We start from the raw sequence: 24358 nt of genomic DNA, 5'->3' as shown, positions 1-24358 counted from the left end.
GCGAGTTTTCACGCCGGTGCTCCATCTGCTCGCCAAGGCACTATTTGGGGAGATAAACCGCGCCTCGCTCCCAGCCAGCTTGCATGCACTGAGAACTGTTTTTTCCGATTGCACTTCTCATGTCAACAAGCTCAGCTCCGCTCCATCCTCTCAGTCCGACCTCTGCCACCGCGGGAGAAATAACGGGAGTGCCTTCTCTTTTTTCTCCCTCCACCATATCTCCAATCTCCACCCCTGCAATATCAACACCTGAGTGAAAACACAGTTTCAGAGCATTTATTTTCAAGGGACGTTTTCACGCTGAACCCCGCGGACGGAGCGCGCATAAAATGTTGGAACGTTACAGAAGAAAAGTTGTTTTATCATGCCTGTTTGGATGCTTGGCGTGTCTCGCCGTGGCCTCTGTCGTTACCGCAGACGGTAAGTTTTGATTTACCATGAAGTTAGGATTTGGACTGACTGCACTGTAAAGTGTTAGGCCTGAATACTGTAGTCTATATAGCTTTAGTTCTGAGTGTATATAGCCTACACATGGAACCAAGTGGACCAATTTGGTTCCATGATAACACAGAATTAAATTAATGGTTCTATTCTTCTATGATAACACAACTGTCAGCCAGAGGCAGAGCACGATGCATGATGATGATGATGATGAACGGGGTGTATTAGGCAATGAGCTGCAGTCAGGAGTAGTATGTTATCAGTAGGCTATGGTATCACATTTACACACTGTTGTAATGGATCAGTGAGACACAGACATCTCTATATTTATAAACATTGTGAAATAAAATAGCTTGTATTAAATTACTGAAGAGATTTATTCTGACATGCCTTAGTTCTCCTATATGAGTTCAGGTTGCATTGCATTCGGATGTGGGATGCAGGTTACAGCAGAGCACACATGACTTTTAACTAATCTCTATATTTGCAGTCAAAAGAAAGATGCTTTGTGTGCAAGGGAATTTCCACTTATTTTTGTTTTCAAAGAAAACCATTCATAATCAATTTAATTAATTATTATATTAAAAGGTATAAGCAGTTCTGGCTCACTGACTTTCATAGGCAAGTCATTAAAGGCCATGTTTGTGAAGCTGAAAGATGTGTATTTCCCCTATTTTTCGTTTAATGCCCAGATATTCTTTGATGCTTACAAAATCAATGTCCCCTTTGTCAAGAAAAGTACAAAAATCAATCACAGTGGTATAGAGTCATCTTGTGAAAGGCTACGGCCACACCTGACTTTGCAATTAATGCAGGTTTTCAATTAAAACGGAGAGTGCATGTTCACACAGAAAGCTGCACAATGGCAACAAATCCATCTGTTCCCATTCAAAACCATTGCAAAAAGACGGCCTTGTTGTAGGCCTATAGGCTGAATCATGTGTGACCCTAAAGTCCATTGGTTTTCTTTCTCTCTGCTCCAGCTTTTTAACAGGAGATAATGTTGATCTAGAGCAGGCGTTGCCTGTGGTCCCTGACCAATGACCATGGATTTAGTAATGTAGGATTTGTTGATTTAAAAAAAAAAAGATCTTTCCACTAGTTGAGAAACCGCGAACTGAATGACCTGGTGACCTATGATGACCGACCGTCCATGTAGTCGTTTACTGACAAGTTGGAGGTCATGAAATTCAACAGAAAAAGCTGGGAGTACGTTACAATCTCCAGAGGGGGAAGTGCTTTAAGAAATGTGAAGGTGGTTCCTTACGTGGGATTCGAAACATGGTGGTCTTTGTGGCATTCCGGTCAGAGAGGTTCTGAGCCACAGATCCACAGAGCTAAACTGACCCCCCTCTGACCCCATTCCCCACCACTTGATCATGGCACTGCAATGTTACGCCTGGGTTTCGAACCCTGCATGGTCCCCCGCACAGGAAGGGATGTTAAAGACAAATATCTTAACCATAATATGGTTAAGATATTTAAGAGCAAAGAGCAAAGAGCAAAGAGCTATATGTCCCCCGGCCAATTAGGGTATATTATACCCTCTTGGCCGGGGGACATACTGTATAGCTCTTTGCGGGTGGCATCCTCTCTGCTCCACTGATCTCATTCCCCCCAGATACGTCACAAACGTGGGGGTGAATTAGTTCTACTGTTATGCCACCAAAATGTGGAATGCCCTCCCTGTACCAACAGTCATCTAAAAGAGGGACTCCCGCCTCCTTCAAAACCGCCATAAAAGAGCACATTTTGGCAATCTTCTAGCTTGCCAGAATGAATCACCCCTCACAGTTTTTCTGTGTATACTACTGTATACTTCTACTGCTCCTATAGTATATTGATAATTTCTTGTATGTCTTTATGTCTTTGATGAATTGAATACACAGGACCACAATGAAAACAAGCTCCCAGAGCTTTTTGTGTCATCGTCTTAGGATCATTGTAGCATCATTGTATAACTGTACCTCTGTACTTTTTGCGAACTGATAGGTTATCAATCAATCAATCAATCAATCAATCAATCAATCAATCAAACAATCAATCAATCAATCAATCAATCAATCTGTCCCACAGGTCGGGTGTTCCTGCTGGACCTGAGGAACTCCTCTGATGCGCTCGGGGTCGGGGAGGCGGAGCTGGCCTGTGGCGGGCAGCGAGCCCGTCTGGCGTCGGCCGAGGAGCTCCGCCACGCCGTGGACGAGTGCTCCTTCGCCATGTGCACGAGTGGCTGGCTGTATGGCGGCACCGTGGGGTAAGTGTGTGTGTGTTGTGTGTGTGTGTGTGTGTGTGTGTGGTCATTAATTGCTTGGGATAAGAAGGGGAGGTCAAGAGTTGTCAACGACTGGCTTTGGGTGTTTACTTTTTTGAGGCGAAGCAGGCAGGCTAAAAGATGTACTAAAAAGAGACTGCGTGAGGAAGGGGAATGAGAGTGAGATGTGTGAATACCATGAGAGAAAGAGAGAGAGAGAGAGAGAGAGAGAGAGAGAGAGAGAGAGAGAGAGAGAGAGAGAGAGAGGAAGAGATGAGGGGAGAGTTAAACGTCCGAGCAGCAAGGGGAAGAGAGAGAGGAAGGGGGAGTGGAGTGGAGGAGAGAAAGCCTCCTCTGTTCCTCTCCGCTCCAGAGGAGGAGGAGGAGGAGGAGGAGGAGGGTGGAATTCTGAGCCGGGGTGTCATGTCCACAACTGCCTCCATTTACACCTCTCATCTCCACGGTAACATGACACACAGCTCCCATCACCCAGAGAGACACAGAGAGAGAGAGAGAGAGTATGGCTCATATAAGACAGATTCTGTTTTTTACAATCTTGGCATTAATTACAGAGGCACTTTGTGTGGAATAAACAAAGTATTTTGCTGCATGTCTCCTCGCAAATATACAAGAGACGTGCAAAGGTGTTCAAAAGTGTAATATGTAGCACCAAGCTTGTAGATCGTCCAGAGCAGACCTATAGTATATAGAGATGTGGGGGACTCCACATAATTAAATACATCGGGTGGAGGGTATTATGGTGAAATTCAGATGGTTCAGCAGCTTTTCTTTGAATTCTTGGCCAGGGTCCAATGTGGGATTGTATAGACGGAGATTGTAACAGGTCAAATTATGATCTGGAATTCTGGATGTACAGCATGGATGTACTTCAGCTGGACGCCCTGGGACTCGAACCAGAAACCTCTCCAGCTGATCCAAAATGCCGCAGCTCGCTTGGTCTTCAACCAGCCAAAATTCTCACATGTCTCCCCCCTGCTCCGCTCCCTCCACTGGCTCCCGGTCGCTGCCCGCACAGAATACAAAACTCTGATGCTGGCATTCAAAGCAACCAAAGGTATGGCTCCCCCATATCTTGCAAGTATGATCGAACCCTACAAACCCTCCCGCGCACTCAGATCAGCCAACGCAGGGAAGCTGGAAGTACCCTCACTAAAAACGCCGGGACAACGCTCCACACGTCCCAAACTCTTCTCCCTTCTGGCTCCAAAACTGTGGAATGCACTTCCCATTGCAGTCAGAACTGCAGCATCACTCCCAATCTAGTCTGAAAACCCACCTTTTCAGACTCCATCATGGCCCATAGCACTTACCCCACCCCCTTAGATAGCATTTCTGTAGACTTAGATAGCATTTGATACAGACTTATAGCATATTATGTAGACAGCACTATAATTGCATTGTATGTAGTCATAGCACGTCATAGTACATATGTATAGCATAGTAGTATAGATGTATAGTTTATATGTATAGCTTCATTATATAGATATGCCACTGTTACTTTCTTAGCTTACGCATGTTTCTTGATAAATGTTTTTATGTGATGTATTCCCATGCTTTTTTGTTCTTGCTTAATGTAAATCGCTCTGGATTAAGAGCGTCTGCTAAATGCCTAAATTGTAAATTGTAAATTGTAGAGAGAAAGTGACAGGAGTCATCAATATGTCCGGAGAAATGTGTCCGTGGCAAGACCTGGCCTTGTCCGTGGCAAATTTTGTATTTTATTTTTGTCTTTTAGATAACATTATAATGTTCTTATTTTGAGCATAAGACCCCATTACTGAGTTTCAGTCACAGACCTGATCATAGAAGGCCCATTTGTATGTCCACCTTGGCAAACATAGAACTTTGACAAACATGTCCACCACAAGCCAGCATGGCGCTGACCCCTGAACGTGACTTGCTAACTGACTGTGGAGGCAAGGAAGGACTTTAGTGTAAAGCTACAAAGTCTGCAATTAAGATGCAGGCACTGTGAAATCCTGGGTGTTTGTTTAACTTTGAAAGTGTAAAATAATGTACCTGTAACTTTCTATAACTTTGAGTTAAATTAAACCAAACATTTCACAGTGTAAGCCGAAATAGAGTATTGAAGGTCAGTTGCTTGCTGAGAGGAAGTTCTTATTCTTGGAGTATAATGTTGAGAAAGTGATGCCCCAAGGGATGCTGTCTCACACTCTGTCTCAAACTCACAACTACAAAGGACTTTATTAAACATAATATGTCTGTATTATGGACAATGTTTTGATACACCAGGGGGGGCTTCCATGGGGTCGTCCCCAGGTTACAAAAACCCAAAAGTGCAAGAGGAGGAAAATGGCGGCTGCCCTAAAATGGCTAAAGATGCACGTCTGCCTGCACAGGAAGACGTGACACATTTTTTTGTTCTCTCTCTCCCTCCCTGCATTGGTCGGTGGACATCAGCTTTCACACCCACATACCATGTTTCACAGTCTATCATCCATCTCTATCTCTGTGTACGTCTCAAAACCTCACCCTCTCTCCCCCCGCGTGAACTCTCCTGCCTGCCTGCCGTTACACAGCAGAGTGGAGGTTCTCAGCGGGCCATGTAGGCCCTCCATTTGTCTCAGACCTCAGGACCTCACACACGCCGTCCCGTGTCCCCATCCATCGTCACCGCTTTGTGGCCTCCCACTCACGCTCTACATCCACTAAGTCTACATCATCCTCTCAAACCTGGAGGTTATTCTTGATCCTCCTTCAGCAACGCCAAGATGGAACACCTCTGATAAGGTGATAACAGCTGATTGTATCTTGACTCCAATCCCTTCCAGAGGGTCTGCGGTTGAGGTGAGGCCGATCCAGGGCCCCGCAGGCTGGCTGGCTGGCTGTCAGACCTCCTATAGGTCCAGGGATGATGTCCCATACGGTCCTGTGCGTTGAGTTATCTCACGTCCCCGCCCAAATGTAATGCACAGGCTGGGAGGTTCGCGTGTCGTCCCCCCTCACCACCCCCCCTTCTGCAATCACTAGCAGATGTAGATGGATAAACGCAGGACCAACCCATGCATGCAGCCGTCAGTCACAAGCTATAGATTTCACATTGTGTCGAACTGAGTTACAATGCAACGTATATCCTGAATCGTGATTTCAGTCTGAGGGTGCAAAAATGGACCCTCAACACCCTTTGCACTTTCTCAGAGTTAAGCGTGTGAAACCTATAGTCTAAAAATATCAGCTCTTCAAACCCCAAATATGTCGATATTAGATGTACAACAAGTCTAAGTGGGTTACATGCTATAAGGACTTTGCAGTATAGTCAGGAATCGAGTTGGGTGTTACAGCGGTGGTGACATCGTGTTCTGTCAAATGTGTATTTTGTGTTCATGAGGGGCAAATTAAATGCCCCTGTTCACTCTCTAAGAGTTTCTGCTATGTAGCTCAAATGGGAATGGGAATAGTTCCGAACATACGCTGCATGTGTGGACACACACACACACACACGCACGCGCACGCACACGCACACACACACACACACACACACACACACACACACACACACAGTCACACACACACACACACACACACACACACACTAAGGCTGTCCCCAAACATTCAAGGTTCGAATGTTCGCTCGTTAGGGTTGGCACTCGAATCTTAATTAATGGGTTTGAACCATTCGTTTTTTAATTTATTTTATTTTATAAAAAATAAATATTATTATTTTTTTCCCTTTTTTATTAACTCGAAAATATATCTTGGCGAGAATGTGATATGAGCATGTCAAAAAAAGTAAGTTTCTAGTGCATTCCTGTCAGAAGTTATGTCTATCTCTGCTGTCCCTCTCCAAAATCCCCTGTGCACATTAATTTGGTGATGGGCCTGCAGCCAATCAGCCAATCAGCAACACACACACCACCACGATCGCAAAACGGTGTTCTCTTCTCTCTCTACGCTGTGTTGCGCTGCTATACTTCTCCAGTACAGCAGTGCAGAACCGAGAGAGTGACACATTCTTTTGGATCTAAACGGCGCAACTTTTAGCTTAGCTTAGAGCGGGGGAGACGCGCTGTGCGCTCTGATCGAGATGGTTATTTTTTAAATTAATTAGAAACAAATGGTCCGGTTGTTCGCTCGAAAATTCCTGCCGAAGTTCGAGTCCTAAAAAAAGGGCTAGGGTACAGCCTTAACACATGCACACACACACACACACACACACACACACACACACACACACACACACACACACACACACACACACAGTCACACACACACACACACACACACACACACACACACACATAGACAAAACAGAATTCACAGGTGTAGAGCAGGGTTTGTCAAAGTGGGTGGCGTGGCACCTATATACTAGCGTTGCATTACACGAGTGAGAACCACTGTGTATAGATGCGAGACATATAGGGGATCTCTGAAAAGACTGATTCTCTCCAAAACCTGTACTTGATCTCCTTTTTCTTTCTCTCTGTCTCATCTGTCTTGCTGTGTTCGGGCCTCCGCTCACCCGGGACGGACCGGAACACAACAGAACATAATAGGACAGGAGAGGCACAGAGATCAGAACAGCAACAGGACTAGAATCTAACAGATTGTGGGGTGTCGGGTTTCCTCCGGTTTAGTGCCGCGAACCCTGATCCTCCCTGTTGCTCGGCGCTCATCTGGGTTTCATAAAGCCTTTGCGCGCTGGGCTCACAGGGGCCTCGCTGCCCGGAGCCTATACACTGGGATAGCGGAGTTGTAGGATGATGATGATGATGATGATGTGAACGGATACTCCCTCCGTGTGGAGTCAAGTTCAGGTCATTGTTCTTCCTCAGATACATTACATCCACCCCTTGAGTTGAACCTTTTGTCTGTGCTGTGCTTGGTCGGTTGACTGCACTGTCAAGTCAAATGAGATATTATACTGATTCATTAACCCATTTTGACCTGAGATCAGATTCTAAAAATGTCTTCTACATCCTGACAGTTTTCTGAAAAAGCTATGTTTCTCTGTCAGTCGTTCTTCAAGTTTCCAAAAATAGCAGACCTACAAGCTCATAGCGCGCGCTATGAGCTTACAGCTATAAGCTGTAAGCTGTAGGCTAGTCAATGGGCTAAACTTGTAGTTATGCATTAGGCTGTAGGCTAGTCAATGTTCTAAACTTGTAGTTATGCATTAGGCTGTAGGCTAGTCAATGGGCTAAACTTGCCAGACCTCATCTGTCTTTAAGGTTTGCACGCACGCACGCACACACGCACACATGCACCTGCCTGAAGTAAGACCTTCTTCCAAGCTGTCAGTCATGTGTCTTGCTACCTCGGTAACCAAACACAATATTATGGGAAGGGTGTTGTCCTTAGGAAACCAATTTTACCTTCAATTACACTTGCCATACACACTCACGCACGCACGCACGCACGCACACACACACACACACACACACACACACACACACACACACACACACACACACACACACACACACACACACACACACACACACACACACAACTTTCGTTTGTCTTTGATCTGTTCCTGTAAGAGTTAGGCTATGTCATGAAAAGTGTCAGGGGTTTGAGAAATGTCTAGGCATTCAGCTGAAGAGTACACTGACACTGCCTTACTGGGGGTCACACATGACACGCACGTTGCTTTTGCTTATGGGGAAATCACATTAACCCTTTACCCTAACCTTATGAAATTGCAGTAACATCTAAATGGGGTAATGCCAAATGTTGTCCCCAATTAGACATGCATCCCTAATGAATGTGTATAGGTCTCAGAGTCATGCACGCACATGCACACATGCAAACACAATCACTGTCTTTTGGTCCTTTGTCTCTCTTGGGTTTTCCTGATTTCCTGCAGTATAACTGCCTATTTATTTCCTCTCTCTCTCTCTCTCACTCTCTCTCTCTCTCTCTCTTTCCCAGACTTGTCCTTATAAGCTGAGGTTAGCCTGGCATAGACCTGTCATGTGAGTCACCATGCTATCACGAGCATTGTGATCTTGTAGATCTAAAATTCCAGTGCAAGTATAAATTCAGGCATCACTCCAACACCAACACTATAACCTCTAAATGCCTAATATTAATCCTAAAATCCAACCTCAATCTTCTCAAATTGTTGGCCAAACATAATTTTGAATTGTGTATTTATCGAAATATACTACTTGAGACATTTGGCCATGCAGGTACGCACGCACACAGACCTGGATAGATACTCTTTATGGTTAAAAATGTATATTGTGTCTGTCGTTCTGGAAACCTAGGTCATTTGTCCCAAACTGTCAAAAAAGGGGGGAAAAATACCAGATCTACAACCTTACAGTAAAGGCCTTTCGAGCTTGTGGATCTGCCACTTTTGATACTGTAGTATGATCACGTAGCAGGGCATTAATTTACGAGAGGTCTCCGCCCTTCTTCCTGTGGTACTGCACGTAGCGCTGGCAGCCTGCTTGCTGCTCCCTGTGAGAACATGTTTTCCTTGGTTTCAAAAGGGTTTTCAGCCATTCTTATCTGTTGCTGTTGGAAGGAGTTGGGTTGACACAGGGTTGCGTTTGGATGATCTATGGTCTAATGATGCCGTAACAATTAGATAGCACAACCCACATGCTGTTATTCATCTTACAATCTACAACATGACTGTAGGAAGTGATGATTTATGTACACTGTACATCGCCCTAATGTTATGTTATGGTTATGATATCATATAGGCTATATACTGAATGAAATCTCTGCATGGTGCTGGGAGCCTGGTGCAACGCACAGGTCCTGGACTTGTTGAGAGCAGGAGTGGACCTGGTGAGACGCCATGTGCCAGATTGGTCTACCTCCATCCCAGTCCCGGCAGAGTAGTTCCGGAGCCGCGGATTGTGTGGCCCTTGTCTTTCCCTATAGTGGGTCTGATCGAGGGTAGCTACTGGGACGTAATTCACCCCGGTTGGGTCACCTGAGTGAGGGGTATGATGTTTGCAAGACCCGAAACCCTGATGACCTTGGGATACATCACTGAGGATACATCCTAGGTGCATCCATGTGATGTAAATTATGTAATTGTTTTACTTATGTTATGTACCTGGCCTAGGGTGTGCCAAGATACACAACAAAAAACAGGGGAGACGCAGTTTACCCTGTAAATAATAAACAGATGAAGTGTGGAGATCAGTATTCAGTGGTGTAGTGTGTGTATTCATGAGTGAAATGTATGTGTGCGTGTTGTATGTATTAACAGAAATGTTGAAAAGTGTGCATGGTGGAAAAGGTGCAGGAGGCAAATGAAAAGAACAGAACTGGGGAAGGACTGGGGAAGCAGGCATTTATAGGGCGTCGACACCCGGGCCCAGGTGCGAGCTGATCATCATTAGAAACTCTGCTCCCCAATCCTATTGGACAGAGAACAGAAATGATTAGGGGCAAAGCAACTACACACAACCACATAAATAAGTGAAGTAGTCCTACTAAGCAACTATATTCACACTCACACAACATAGGGAACCGTCACACTTATATAGTACATATTGTAATGTCATGAGAGGTCTAGAGCAAGACAGTGTGAGGCAGTGCAGAACAAACACAAAATCCAGGTTTCCAATCAAATAAGGTTTACTTCTCTCACAGGTAATCAACTAAGGACATGGGCCAACATGAGGGCAAGTCACAAAACCACATAATTAACGCCTCAAAGGGAGAACTGTCTCTTAAAATTAAGAGACAGTCTTGTCCACTTTGAGGAACTTGCATTGCGTCCAGCTGCTTCTAGCCATTCCCAGCTCTGCACTCAATCAGGGGTTGTGGTTCAGATGACTTCATTGGTTGGTGTTGTTGCCATAGTATCTAGGCCTATAGGCGCGCTGACTCCCGATAGCATGGCGTGCTTCCTTGGGGCATGACGCGCGCACGTTTCTGCCCTGTGATGATGTCACGCTGCAATAATATTTGAATAAGCCACATTTCTGGAGAGAGCTGTGTGTGTGTGTGTGTGTGTGTGTGTGTGTGTGTGTGTGTGTGTGTGTGTGTGTGTGCCTTTGTATGCAGCACATGCTGTGCATACATACATTATCCAGAGCCGCCCCTCTAATGTGTGACGTTATTCAGCAGAAATGCGTTGTCACACACATGGCTTACATCAGTGCACTAACACTTGTACAGTATGGGAGTTGTACATTAGCGTGTGTGTGTGTGTGTGTGTGTGTGTGTGTGTGTTTGTGGTGTCTCTGCTATATAATTGGCAGCCGTCATATATGGCGGAGACGTACTCATAGAGTATACTGAGTGCAGAGTGACATGCCTATTGTACCTTGTACCTTGATGGTGGTGCTTGAGGGTCTGTGATATCCGGTGCACGACACCGGCAGAAAACTATGTTTACAGATATAGTAATACCAGTGTGTGTGTGTGTGTGTGTGTGTGTGTGTGTGTGTGTGGCGTTTATCCAAGTGAAAATTGTGAGTTCATTTTGTGAACACGTGTGCGTGTGCATTCTATAGCAGTTCAGTTCAGCAGGTTCTGACCACCTCAGAGAGAGCCTGCACTCTATCCTTCCTCTCTAGGGAGGAGTTAACCCAGTGCTATTATATTAGTCAGACAGTATATAAAATTAACCCTGACAGTTATACGTACTGTAAGTGAACTTGATTTAACTGTGCGGTGGTTACATCATGTTTGTGTGTGTGTGTGTGTGTGAGTGTGGGTGCGCACGTGTGTTTTGTTAACATACGTTTTGATTGTATGTATAGTTGTATACAGTACAGTTCATAAGCCTTTCACAGGCTCTAACGTAGATGTAACACGCAACTCATCTCTCTATGTCTCTCTCTTTCTTTCTGTCTCTCTATCTCTGTCTCTCTCTCTCTCTCTCTCTCTCTATCTCTCTCTCTATCTCTCTCTCTCTATCTCTCTGTCTCTCTCTCTCTCTCTCTCTCTCTCTCTCTCTCTCTCCAGGACCACAGTGTGTAATAAAGTGGGCGGAGCTTTGAAAGCGGTGGGTGTGAGAACAGACAACGTAACGGAGGATGTCGCTCACCTGGACGCTTTCTGCATCAAGGACACAGGTCAGTGCACGTACACACACATGCACGCACGCACGCATGGACGGAAGTCAGTGCACGTACTCATCACACATAATACTGTATACAAGGACAGACGTGGATGCGTGCTTGTATACAGAGATGGGCACAAACATATCAAAGTATTGATCCATTGAATACTTTATTAACAAGTTTTCAAGAAGTACAGAAGCTCAGAGGGCTTGTTTCCATTGTGGTCCTGTGTTTTTTATCATTATTAATATTGTTTTCAGCACAAATATATATATATATTGTCTGGCACTTATTATTGGAGTTCAGATTTGATCAAACAAATCTATTTCCAATCTGGATGGGACTAAAACAATGTGATATTGTCATTTGTCATTTCACTGTCATCTGAGGACCCTGCATGCCGATGACCCACAGGTTGAGAATGATTGAGTTATCCCACACTTCAGGAAAAGAAAAAAAAATTGAAGAAAGAAATATAGAGGGTATGCGCATAAAGTGAATGGGAAATCGAGTGGCAAATCGAGTGGCAAAGTGACTTGGCAAAGTAAGTTTAATGTCGTTTAACGTTGTTTAAAGCAATCAGGACTTTTCTGTTTGGATGTATGGGCTACATACAGAAAAGTCGTTTTTTGGCACTCAGTAGGCGTTCCTTCCGGGTATGATGATGATGTCACGGACATACCCTCTATACTCAATCAATCAGACACATTCCAAAATTACACAATTACTCACTGACTTCACTGTAAAAAATAACAATCTTTGGCTGTTCTACTCTCTGTATGGATTAAAACATATTCTTCTGACTTCTGACATGTCCTAGTATGAGCAAATAGGGGAAGGGGATCAACGTCACGTGACTTCACCATATGTTGCGCTATAACGAAAAAACCCATGAAATGTAACGTGTAACGTTCCCTAATGCATTTCTAATTGTAAGCTGTGTTGTTTTACGTGAAGGAATGACGGATTCGGCGGTAACATGTCATTGTTCTCCGTTATTCTGACCGTTTTCTAACACTATCCCAACCACTTAACCGGCCATGTAGGTTGCTAACCCTAACATCAGTCTTAACCGGCCACGTACTGTAGGTTGCTATCCCTAAACTCAGTCTTAACCGGCCACGTAGGTCGCTAACCCTAACCTCAGTCTTAACTGGCCACATAGGTTGCTAACCCTAACCTCAGTCTTAACCGTGGTGACAATCCACTCACCGCTCACCCAAACACATCTCTGTTTTTACAGCCCGATCTCACCCAAACCCTAGAAAACCCCAAACTCCACCTGCTTCAAATGGTATCAACTGATAATTCCCAGTAGGTTACTTATCAAGCCGATCTACTACATGTAGTCTGGCTTGTCGTTTTCAGTATAGGCTCCCAGCATGTGCAGTAGACCGATAAGTTCTGCTTGATAAGTACCCTACTGGGAATTAGCGGTTGATTTTCACTCATTGCAAACTCCGTACATAATACACTACTACTGTTTTGACCGTGACAAAGGCGTGGCTTTCACTAGTAGTGTATGTACAGAATTGCCAATCCGTACTATTTCACCAGCTTGTCACACTGCAGGGCTGCATGAACAGCGCTTGAGAGCTGTTTCCTGCCCCTGGCGCAACTCGCTTATCACCTAAAACTGGAGTATGAATAGGCCTTACTGATGTTACAATGAGTCAGAGATATCCATATATGGAGTTTTACAATAGCATGATGTCAGCACTGGATATCTCTGCCAGCTCCATGTATAGTAGAGCTCTAGATCAACTGTGCTCAAATATGGAGTTTGTGAAGTCAGACTTAGATAGGTTGGTTAGATAAGAGATTTTTAGAGATAGAGTGCTGTCATTGAGGGGGCAGAAAACAGCCCGGTCACGTGGTTCATGTACTCGTTTGTCACTCGCATGAGCCCATAGACTCCAATGCATTCCGTAAAATTCCGGGTCAGGCCTGTGTCACTCTTCACCAATAGAAGTCTACAGTATCCCACCATTGGACTGGCCCCATGAAGTGAACAGAGTTGTCATAACTCTCTCATCTAATTGGCACTGGGTTAGATATGTCGGATATCTCCATATTTGGAGTAGGCCTACAAATATTCAGAAGGTAACTATGGCGACGTATCAAATGAACAATTTGGCCAGGGAAAGAGAAGTCTAGGATTCTCTGCTGGGACCGTCTAAAGACCATGCATGTTTTAGAGCATGATTTGGCGTACTGATTCAGTCTCTTCTCACACAGTTTACAGAGGGGACAATTGTGTATCTTTAGCTGTTCTTTTTTTTAATGTTTTTTTGTGGCTTTCGCCTTTTATTTTATTTGTATCTTGCACTTTGTATCTATATTTTTATTGATAGATACAAAGTGGACTGACGGGAAATGGGGAGAGAGATGGGGGGGTGACATGCAGTAAAGGCCGTCGGGATTGGGAGTCGAACCCGCGGCACACTGCCCCAGACTGGATTACCAGCCAAGGTGCCTGGACCACTGAACCACAGCCCAGGATCCTTGGCTGTTCTAACCGATAGAAAGTCTTGTTTTTCTCCAGTGTGGAGACACTGGTGTGACCTCATACGATCTGACCGATTGAAGCTCTTGTCACAGTGTTTACATTTGAAGGGTTTTTCTCCAGTGTGGACAAGATGGTGTCTCGCCAGGGAAGCAAGCGCACTGAAACCCTTGTCACAGCGTTTGCAATGGAAGGTCTTTTTTTCTTCGGTGTGGACAAGATGGTGTCTCTTCAGTTTAGCTAGCGCACTGTAACCCTTGCCACAGTGTTTGCAGTGGAAGAGCTTCTCTCCGGTGTGGGTGTGCCACTGGTGCTTCTTCACGTCACGTATGTAATGAAAGCTCTTTCCACACGGTTCACAGAGGAACGTTTTTTCCTCGCCGTGGATCTGTTGGTGTTTCTTCAGGTTGTGCTTCAGAGTGAATCTCCTGTGACACTGTTTACAGTGGAACGGTTTAATACCGGTGTGGTGGACGACCGATTGAACATCTTGTTTTTCCCCTGCAGTGGGAATCTTCCCGTGGCTCTTCGTATTACACAGGTCATTGAAGCTCTTGTCAAAAGAAAAGTGTCGCTTCATCATCGTATCCTTGAGAGGTGGCGTCTTGGAGAAGAGGAGTGGTGTTAAATAGTTACTGCTTGCGTGTGAAATGAAATCGTGGTGGTCGGTTACCCTTTATATAATGCTTGGCTGGACGCTCGTGACATCTTACTGATGTCACGATGAGTCAGAGATATCCATATATGGAGTTTTACAATGGTATGATGTCAGCACTGGATGTCTCTGCCGGCTCCATATATGGAGCTCTAGATCAACCATTACATGCCAAAATATGGAGTTTGTGATGTCAGACTTAAATAGGTTGATTAGATATGTCGATATACCCGTATTTGGAGAATCCTTATCCGAGCCCCATTGACTGCCATCTATCTATATCTATAAATGCATAATGTCTCTGTCTGTGTGTCTGTGTGTACGGCTATATTGCACGTAACTCAAGAACCGTTCGCCCCACCGACTTCAAATTCGACACACGTTCCACACCCGCACAGGGAGTGCAATGCCCTGTGTCGAATCGGTCGACGCCACGGTTGTCTAGAACCGCCACAAAAGGCCTCTGCCCAGGGCCCCTGCCCAGGCTCTATATATGGAGCTGGCCTGTTCTGACATCACAACACTCCATATTTGGGCATGCTGGCCTGTTCTGACATCACAACACTCCATATTTGGGCATGCTGGCCTGTTCTGACATCACAACACTCCATATTTGGGCATGCCTGACAGAGGCACAGGACAGGACACAGACCTCCATATATACTGTAGGAATAAAGGGACACAGAGAGACAGATACAGAAATCTCCATATACAGTATTGACATGGCCCATGGTTACAACAGGTATTGCATAGCCGGGTGGGGTATGGAGTTACAAGAACTCCATATATGGACATAAAAGGGACACAAACATTAACCCATTTTGATCAGGAACCCCTTTTGGTGTTAGCATGTTATGCTTTAGCTATTGAAAAATAGCAGATCTACAAGCTCATAGCGTGCCACCGAGTGGCGCACTACGAGCTTGTAGGTCTGCTATTTTTGAAAAATCGACGAGCGACTGACATAGAAGACATTTTTAGAATCTGATCTCAGGTCAGAATGGAAAACTGTCAGGATGTAGAAGACATTTTTTTAATCTGATCTCAGGTCAGAATGGATTAATAACTGGGTGGGGCATTCATTTCCAACTTGCATCGTTCCAAGTAGGCCAGTGCCCAACGGGCACCACTCTAGTTATAAAAAAAGAGGGGAAAAAAGTGAGTGAGTGAAATATAGAGAAAAAGTGAGAGAATATGTATATGACCGGCACGCACCACAGGTGCTTCTTCATATCAAGTAGGTCGTCGAAACTCTTTCCACACAGCTTTTCCCCCCACTGTGGATCTGTTGGCGTTTCATGTGGCGGACGACCGATTGAACGTCTTGTTTTTCTCTTTACATAAGTCATTAAAACGCCAACGTCAAAAGAAGTGCTGTTTTTCTCCGGTTTGGACACACTGGTGTGACTTCAGATGATGTGATTGAAACTCTTGTCACACCTTGTACAATGGAAAGGTTTTTTCCCAGTGTGGACAAGAAGGTCATCCGATGACTCTTTACTTCCCATGGCTGAGTTAATTTCTTGATAAGTTGATTCTTCTGGCTCCTTGTTTTATCGTTTGACAGTCAAGGACATTGTCGCTCATCTTCATGTGTTCATGGGGGAAATCCGGAGAAGCAAAGGCGTACTCACAATGCGAGATATCTGCGCACGATTTGTGGTCAAAACTACCCGCATTTATTTCTCTGTAAAGATATATGGTTGTATAGAGCGTCTCAGTCCCGGCCCCTACCTGGGCCCAGGAAATTATTCCCCGTTCATTTTCCTCATAGACATTTCAAAAAGTATTTATTTAAAGACCTTTTAAGCCTCGTACAAAGCCAACTTGAGTTGTGAGAAATGTGTGCATGCGTTGCGTGTATGCACGTGCGTGCATGTGTGTGTGCCTGCGTGTTTGGGTGTGAGTTATTTACCAGGGTGTGAAAGAGGCTTTTTCTTCTCTCCTTGCATCTTTAGCTTGATTTATACTTTGTCGTATGACTGTGTCGCTGGCTGAAAATAGCCAATCCACAAAATGTAGATCTTTTTCTCCCAATCTCAGTCAGGATTGGCCTTCTTTTTAGACGTGTGAAAAGGGGGTCGACAGCCAGTTTATACCTTAAAGAGGAGGCTTTAACAATCTTTTCTCCATAAAAAGAGGACTTTTAGAAATGATAAAAAAAGAAATACCATAATGATTGACTGGTGGTATATATGTCTATGTATAAATTGTTTCATTTTTGGCTGAGGAGCTCTGAGATTGGAAGCGTTCATATTTTGTCAAAAGGGGGCATTAAAAATCTGACCGTTAGAAAAAGTTTGTTTCACATGAAAAAACATGATCTTCAATGTCCCAGCATGCAACAGTAGTGTGTGTGCGCGGCTGTGCGTGCGTGTCTGTGAATCACTCATGCCATTAATCTTGGCTGTGTGTTGTGATTTAACATCCTCCATATACAGCAGATCTGTAGCACACTGGACTCCAAGGTGTACATCAGCTCACACCCATCCAGTTGACTTGTCGATCTAAGAGGGGGAAGGGGACAGGGGTTGTTCTTGGATGCGTTTCTGGATGCCACCCAGGTCCCTCCTCATAAACAGGAGAGCTACTGTGTGTGTGATGTGTGAAGTGTGTGTGTGTGTGTGTGTGTGTGTGTGTGTGTGTGTGTGAATGAAGTTGAACCCTTTGCTATGGTAACCATTACCAGGTCTATACACGTGATCAGTGTTAATTTAAGCTAATATTAATTAATATTGCTTCTCGGCTGGCAATGGGTTGTGTTTCTGAGTTTCTTTTCATGCATCCTTAAAGCGACACAAAAAAAACTTTATGTTAATGACATTTAGAAGATTTAGAACACTTTCCTGGGGTATTTGTGTGTGTACTATTTGGTTTTAGATTTTAGCATTCTACCAGTGTCCATGATGTCATAGACAATGCGCTCACTTAATTCCTTCCTGAACTACAATTCCCATAATGCTTTGGTGCACTGCTCCTCCTTGTGGATAGGGGGGTAGGGCTGTCTTACTGAGACAACATGTAGTCCAGGAAGCCAGTGAGCCTTTTTGCAAAAAGGGTGAAGTGTCCCTTTCATGATTATCAGAACCGCTATCTATCATAAGTGCTGTGCTGTGTATGAAGGGTGTGTAGACCTGGCCCTCATACCTCATGTATACGTGCACAAACACACAGTAGCTCTCCTGTTTACGAGGAAGGGACCAGAGGGTTCAGTTCTCCTGGCTGGGTGGCATCAAGAAACAGGTCCAAGAACAACCTCTGTCCCCAAACCGTTCCTATCTCAGATCTACTGCACAACCCGACCGGAGAGGTGTGAGCTAATGTCAACTTCCAATGTGTTAGGCCAGTGTAGTTCATAACGCTTTTTTGTGTGTTTTCTACGTAAATTAATGCCCCGCTATACTTGATCATATACAGCTTTGCAGAAAAGCGTCAAAAGTAGCAAATTTACAAGCTTGTAGACCTGCTACCTTTGATGCTTTTTAATTTGAATCCTCAAACGCAACAGTTTTATGAGGTTCCCACCCGACAGAGACGATTATGCAGATGATTTTGAAAGATTAAAAAGCTGTAATTTGAATTAGCAGTACCTACACATATTATATTTTGCATTCTCATAAACAATAATACATATGTATGTGAGATGTCAGGAGTGCGGAAGTTAACCCTGGTAAACGCACCCATAGCTCCGTCCTTACCCATACACAAACACACCAAAAAAAACATCAATATAGGGCATATAAGTGGCTGACATTTTGTGATTCCATGGTTCCAGTACCCATGGTTCCAGTACTTGCAACTGATATTATTGTGCAGATATGGACTAGTATGCAAATATATGGAAGTATCTATGGCCTTACATTTAATAAATTCAGTTCTCCCCCGGCAGGCAGCTGCAAAATTCATGAGGCCATTCATTCATTCATCTTCAACAGAAGGGGCATGAATGAAACTAATTATTTCTGTCGGCCAGTTCTGTTCTTTTTTACTTTATATTTTTATCGCTCGTCAGACCCATGCTTGACCTCAACAGTGTTGATGTGGACAGCAAGTTTTGATTTAGTTTTAGGCATATTTTAGTAATCTGAGAAGTTTTAGTTTTTGAGTGGTGCAACCACTCCAAGGAACAACAATGTCCGTGTTCACCCACCTATGTGTCGTTCACCCACCTGTCCACCTATGTGGCCATGAGCACCAGTATGACTATTAGTACCAGTAGGGGCGCTGTTGTGCCAGAAACAGAAACACTGTTGCCTGCTAATGAGAGAGAGAGAGAGAGAGAGAGAGAGATTTTAGTCGACTATAATGTATTTTGGCAGGCCATGATGGTGTTGTTTCTGTCAGTGAAACAAGTAGACAATGAGCATTTTTCGGCATAGTTTAAGTCGACCGAAAATAACACTGGACCTCAACAAGCCGCTTTGTATCTTCTGTGTAGCTGCCAGTTGTGTAGCTTCAGCTCACGTGTAACTCTGCGCTTGTTGTTTTTCCAGACGTGCCGTGTGGTGACCCTCCGTCCTTCCCCAACACCCGGTTGCAGGGTCACTCTGGCTTCCAGATGGGCGACGAGCTGCTCTACACGTGTTTACCCGGCTACCTGATGCCCCGCGGGCACAGCATCTTCAGCCTGCTGTGCGACAGCTGTGGAGAGTGGTACGGCCTGGTGCAGCTCTGCGTCAAAGGTACGAGGGGCATTAAAGGGTGTGTGTGTGTGTGTGTGTGTGCGTGTGCGTGTGTGTGTACTTGTTGCGAACGCAGTGAGCCACTTACTATGACAGCAAGGGCTGAATGTCTGTGTGTCTGTGTGTCTGTGTGTCTGTCCCGCTGTTACACCACCCGCCCGCCACCAGAGGGCGCAGCTGTAGCACACACACACACACACACAGGGCGCAGCTGTAGCACACACACACACACACACACAGGGCGCAGCTGTAGCACACACACACACACACACACACACACACACACACACACACACACACAACCACACACACACGAGCTGCGTTCGCTTCCCGCGTTTGCGCGTCTTACTTGTATTACTATCTGAGTGAGGACCAAATCAAAGATGGTACATTTACGAAGATAAAATCATACAAATTGTCTCCTAAATGGGTGCCGGCTGACGGAAAATCTATTGCTGGGACAGAGAAAGGTCGATAATAAAGTAGATTTTCTCCTAATTTGTCCTAAAAAGCCATAAACATCTTGGGAATATTGTGTGGCTTGTGACAATCAGATCCAATATTCACCATGGTGCAAAAGAATGGTTGTGAGCTTGTAGATCTGAAATTTTTCGGCTATTGTCGATGACAACCTAAATATCCTCACAAGTATAGCTTAGAATATAGAATCGTGCGTGAGCACTTCCTTGTTGTGTGTATGTAGTTGGGCAACTGGGCCTTCATTCCTGGCTTTTGCAAAACAGAGTCTTTGGTTGTAAACTGGTATAAAGATGGCTGCCATGGCACCTCACTGCAACATGCCATATTGTGGCCTAGTTCATTCATGGAGGGGGGGGGGGGGGTCATCCGTGGACACAGAATGCCAATTCTACGTTTACGGTAAGCTAAGCTCTTGTGGAACTTACATCTGCTACTGTGGCAGTCAGCATATGAACTCACATATTTCAAGATGTGGTCATTGTCTTAAAGTTGTCTGTAACAACAGTGAAAGTGTAAAATATAGACAATTAAAAATGTATCCCAGGACATGATCATTTAAAAATGTCAAGTCAAGAAAACTCAAAAACAACTAAAGGAGAGACAAAATGTCCATGTACTAACGTAACTAACCATGTACTAACGTAACTAACCATGTACTAACGTAACTAACCAGTCATCTAACAGGATTTACAGGCACCTCCTCAATCAGATCGTCACGCACCAATCATCCAACTACACAGCTAGGCTTCGACAAGTCGCTTCTTGTGCAGGCACAAACAACAAGATATTAAATTCTCAACAAGTGTGCATCGTCACGCTATGAACATGTAGATTTGCTATTTTTGATGCCCAACACCTTCTGTTCAGTTCAGTTTCTTTTTCAGCACTTTGGACAACAAGAGTCAAGATAACAAAGAGCTATAGGGAGCATGAGTGCCACTGTGGAAGTCTGGGTGGCGCAAGGTCTAGCTGAAAACACCGGCGCGGAACTACGTTTAAGTCCAGTTTAACTGACCAAATGCACTGTGTTTTTCTTCTTGGTGTGCCTCCACAGATGAGACCGAGACTCCCGTCGACTATGAGGACAAGTTCACGGACACCTACGGCGAGGAGGAGGAGGAGGAGGAGGGGCCAGAGGAGGCTCAGGGGGGCGAGGTGTACGAGGAGGTGCAGGAGGAGCCCAGGGCTGAGGAGCAGCAGCAGGAGGCCGTCTTCCACGTGGCACAAGACGGAGAGGAGCATGGCGAGGAGGAGGAGGAGGAGGAGGACACTGAGGGCGTGGTGGCGGAAGGAGAGGCGGTGGAGGTGGAGGAGGTGGAGGAGGTGGCAGGGACCGTTCCTGCGGAGGCGACAGAACAGCCCGTCTCCCTGCTGTCCCAGAAACACCTCTTCTGGTTCCCATCCGAAGCCTTCCAGGAGGAGGGGCATGCTGCGCCCACCCAGCCGCCCGCCACACCCCCCGCCACGGCCCCCGAGGGCGAGAACCGCGTCAGGGCGTCGGGCGGCCAGTCGGACGAGAGCAAGGAGTACGGTGGCCAAGGAGGCCAATACCGGCAACCCGCCGAGCGTGACGACCACGCCAGTCGAGAGCGAGACGACAGCGAACAAGACAGCGACAACAACGACAGCCGCCCCGACGACCTGGACGAGCATAACGACAGCCACTACGACGACCCAGACGTCTATGGCGACGGTCTCCATGATGACCGCGCCGGCCAGGAGGAACACGACGACACGAGTCGCCATGAGGACGAGCAGGACGACGACGACGATGATCGCGTGAAACACCACATCGTCCCGTCTCAACGCGAAGAGGAGCCGCCGCGCCGCCGCTACGAAGACAGCGACGAAGGCCACGATGACCACTACGACATGGGCGAGCACGAGGACGAGCTGCGGCGCCACCGCGAAGGTCACGTTCGAGACGGAGGCCACGATGACGACCACGATGATGCCGCCGAGGACCAGAGCGAGCAGGACTTCAACGAGCACCCTGCCGGTCAGGAGGAGAACTCAGACCACCTCGACAGCCAAGAGCATTACGACCATGATGACCACGTTGATCCCGATGGCCACGATGATGATGTGGATCGCCATCACCACGTGGTCCTTCCTGTGGATCGTCATCACGTGGTCCTTCCAATGGCCACTGCCGAACCCCAGACTGTGACCCCTAACGTGGGACAGACCGCGGCCACCACGGACGACACCTGGTTGGAAGGTTACGCCGTCATCACAGATGAGGCCGAGAAAGCCGGTTCTACGCAGGAGGAGGAGGAGGGGCCGACGGCGGAGGCCCAGGAGGAAGGGGGGGTGGTGGTCGCCGGGGGGACTACGGACAGCCCCAACGAGGTGGTGGAAGTGAGCCGACCCGTCCCTTACACCAGCCTCCCAGACGCTCCTGCGCTGTCCACCCTGGAACCCGTCGCAGAGCAGGGGCGACCCGAGGTGAGGCCCGGTCTCGTGCCCACTGCAAGCCCCTCCGCGACCTCCGAGCCGCCCTTGTACCCCGACACCGGCGACTACGACGCCACGTACCCCGTCGCGCCCACCCGTTCCTGGGAGGACGAGCTCACCGAGGAACCCTTCCCAGACCACCACGGCCCCGCCCCGACCGCGTACAACCCCGACGTCGTCACGGGACTGTGGGGAGGCAGCGGCGGAGCCGCCGAGCACAATCTGACCGGCCTGGATGGAGAGAGGGGCGAGGTGGAGGGGGAGAGGGGGGAGAGCGGCCCCCCTCCTCCCCCCAGCGCCTCGGGGCGGGGGCCCGCAGTGGCCGCCGTCATCGTGGCGGTGTGCGCGGTGGCCGCAGCGGCCGCCGTGGGCGCCTGGTGCTACCGGCGGAGACAGCAGAAGAGCTCCGTGTACGAGATGAACGGGAAGAACAAGGGCCAGAGTCACAGCAGACACGCCCAACAGATTGAGATGCAGCAGAAGGTCTAAGACGGACGAGAGAGCCTGAGAGAGAGAGAGAGAGAGAGAGAGAGAGAGAGAGAGAGAGAGAGAGAGAGAGAGAGAGAGAGAGAGAGAGAGAGAGAGGACAATGCAGGGCTGCAGAGACACTGGGGTTTACCAGGATGGAGATGGGATGAGACGAGTTTGAAATAACTTTGAATGAATGGGGTTATAGCGAAGCACCTCATCATCTCATCTCGGACACTTTATATGGATCTGAAGACTTTGGATAGGTATAAACAGACGTGCCCGTGAAGACTTAGCATCGCATGTAGCATAGGTACCATTATACTGTTGTGTGTAAAAGACTTGACAAGCGCACACGTTTCAACGTCAGAACCAACACTTCTTTACTCAGTCTCTTGTCAGTAGAGAAGAGAACTTCCTTTGTATCAGCGCGCGCTCTGCGCGTAACGTAAGCATCCCATAATAACCACAGTCTCTTAGAGGCACCTAAACCATTGTATACTACCACATTGCGAACCCCATGTTAACACAGTGTGTCCATGTTATTAGATAATTAGAACATAACATATACGTCTTAGCACCTTGAGTTCCACACAACGACAAGATGTTCCTTCCGCGCACTTTGAGGCGTTTGAGGCGACCTCGCCCAGTTTTTCTTCTACCTATCCAAACAGCAGTTTCATATCTCCAGTATCTGGGTGGGAAGGTTGTACGATCTGGTCGTTTGGTGAACTATATAGGCTCACATCCAGGACGATGCAAGAGGGAGACGACGGGGGACGGGGGGTTATACTGTAGTGTACAGGATAACCACAGCAGAAGATAATTTCTGCCTAAAACAAGTCGAGACTTCAGCCTCCAAAATCCCTCTGACATTGTGGTATATAGATTATTTTGTTATTTCGTCTTTGTTTTTGTTACGATTTTGTCCAGTGCTCTGTTGACTGAGTTATTCAGTGTTGTTGTTGCTGTTGTTGATGATGATTTCCTGTCTGCAAATTAATCACCTGCGGGCAGTTTTGTGTTTTCATGTTTTTCTTTTTCTTTTTTCTTTTTTCACTCCACGACAAAGTGCTGAAGTTTCAGAACACTTCCGATTATTATCATAGTACATTCTGGGCCCGTCGCCCAGGGAACCAACGACCCGGCTTCTTCTGTCAAACTAGACAAGAGAGAGAGAGAGAGAGAGAGAGAGAGAGAGAGAGAGAGAGAGAGTGGGGAGGGGGGGAGACAGGGGGGAGAAGAGAGAACAAAAAGGGGAAGAGGAAACATAGGATGAAAGCGTGAGAGGGGTGAGGGATGGGAGGGAGCCATTTTAAGACTTCCTAAACGTACTGTGGTTTGTGTTGGTTTTGACAGTTGGCTGGTGAGAGAGGAGGGGTGTACAGAGTCCAGACT

General features: G+C 46.4%; 1 protein-coding gene across 1 annotated transcript; it reads left to right on the top strand.

Moving 5' to 3' along the window:
* Nucleotides 1-23060, top strand: susd5 (sushi domain containing 5). The gene is made up of 5 exons (XM_083769363.1): nucleotides 1-420; nucleotides 2518-2695; nucleotides 11615-11724; nucleotides 19367-19555; nucleotides 21090-23060. Exons 1-5 carry the CDS (start codon nucleotides 330-332, stop codon nucleotides 22979-22981), a joined length of 2460 nt encoding a protein of 819 aa, XP_083625489.1. The 5' UTR covers nucleotides 1-329; the 3' UTR covers nucleotides 22982-23060.
* The last annotated feature ends 1298 nt before the right edge of the window (nucleotides 23061-24358 follow it).

This window comes from Protomyctophum parallelum (genome assembly GCF_964188405.1).
Source record: "Protomyctophum parallelum genome assembly, chromosome: 1".
NCBI lineage: Eukaryota > Metazoa > Chordata > Actinopteri > Myctophiformes > Myctophidae > Protomyctophum > Protomyctophum parallelum.
The sequence above is the reverse complement of the archived record's forward strand: the minus strand, read 5'-3'. Positions and strand labels throughout refer to the sequence as shown.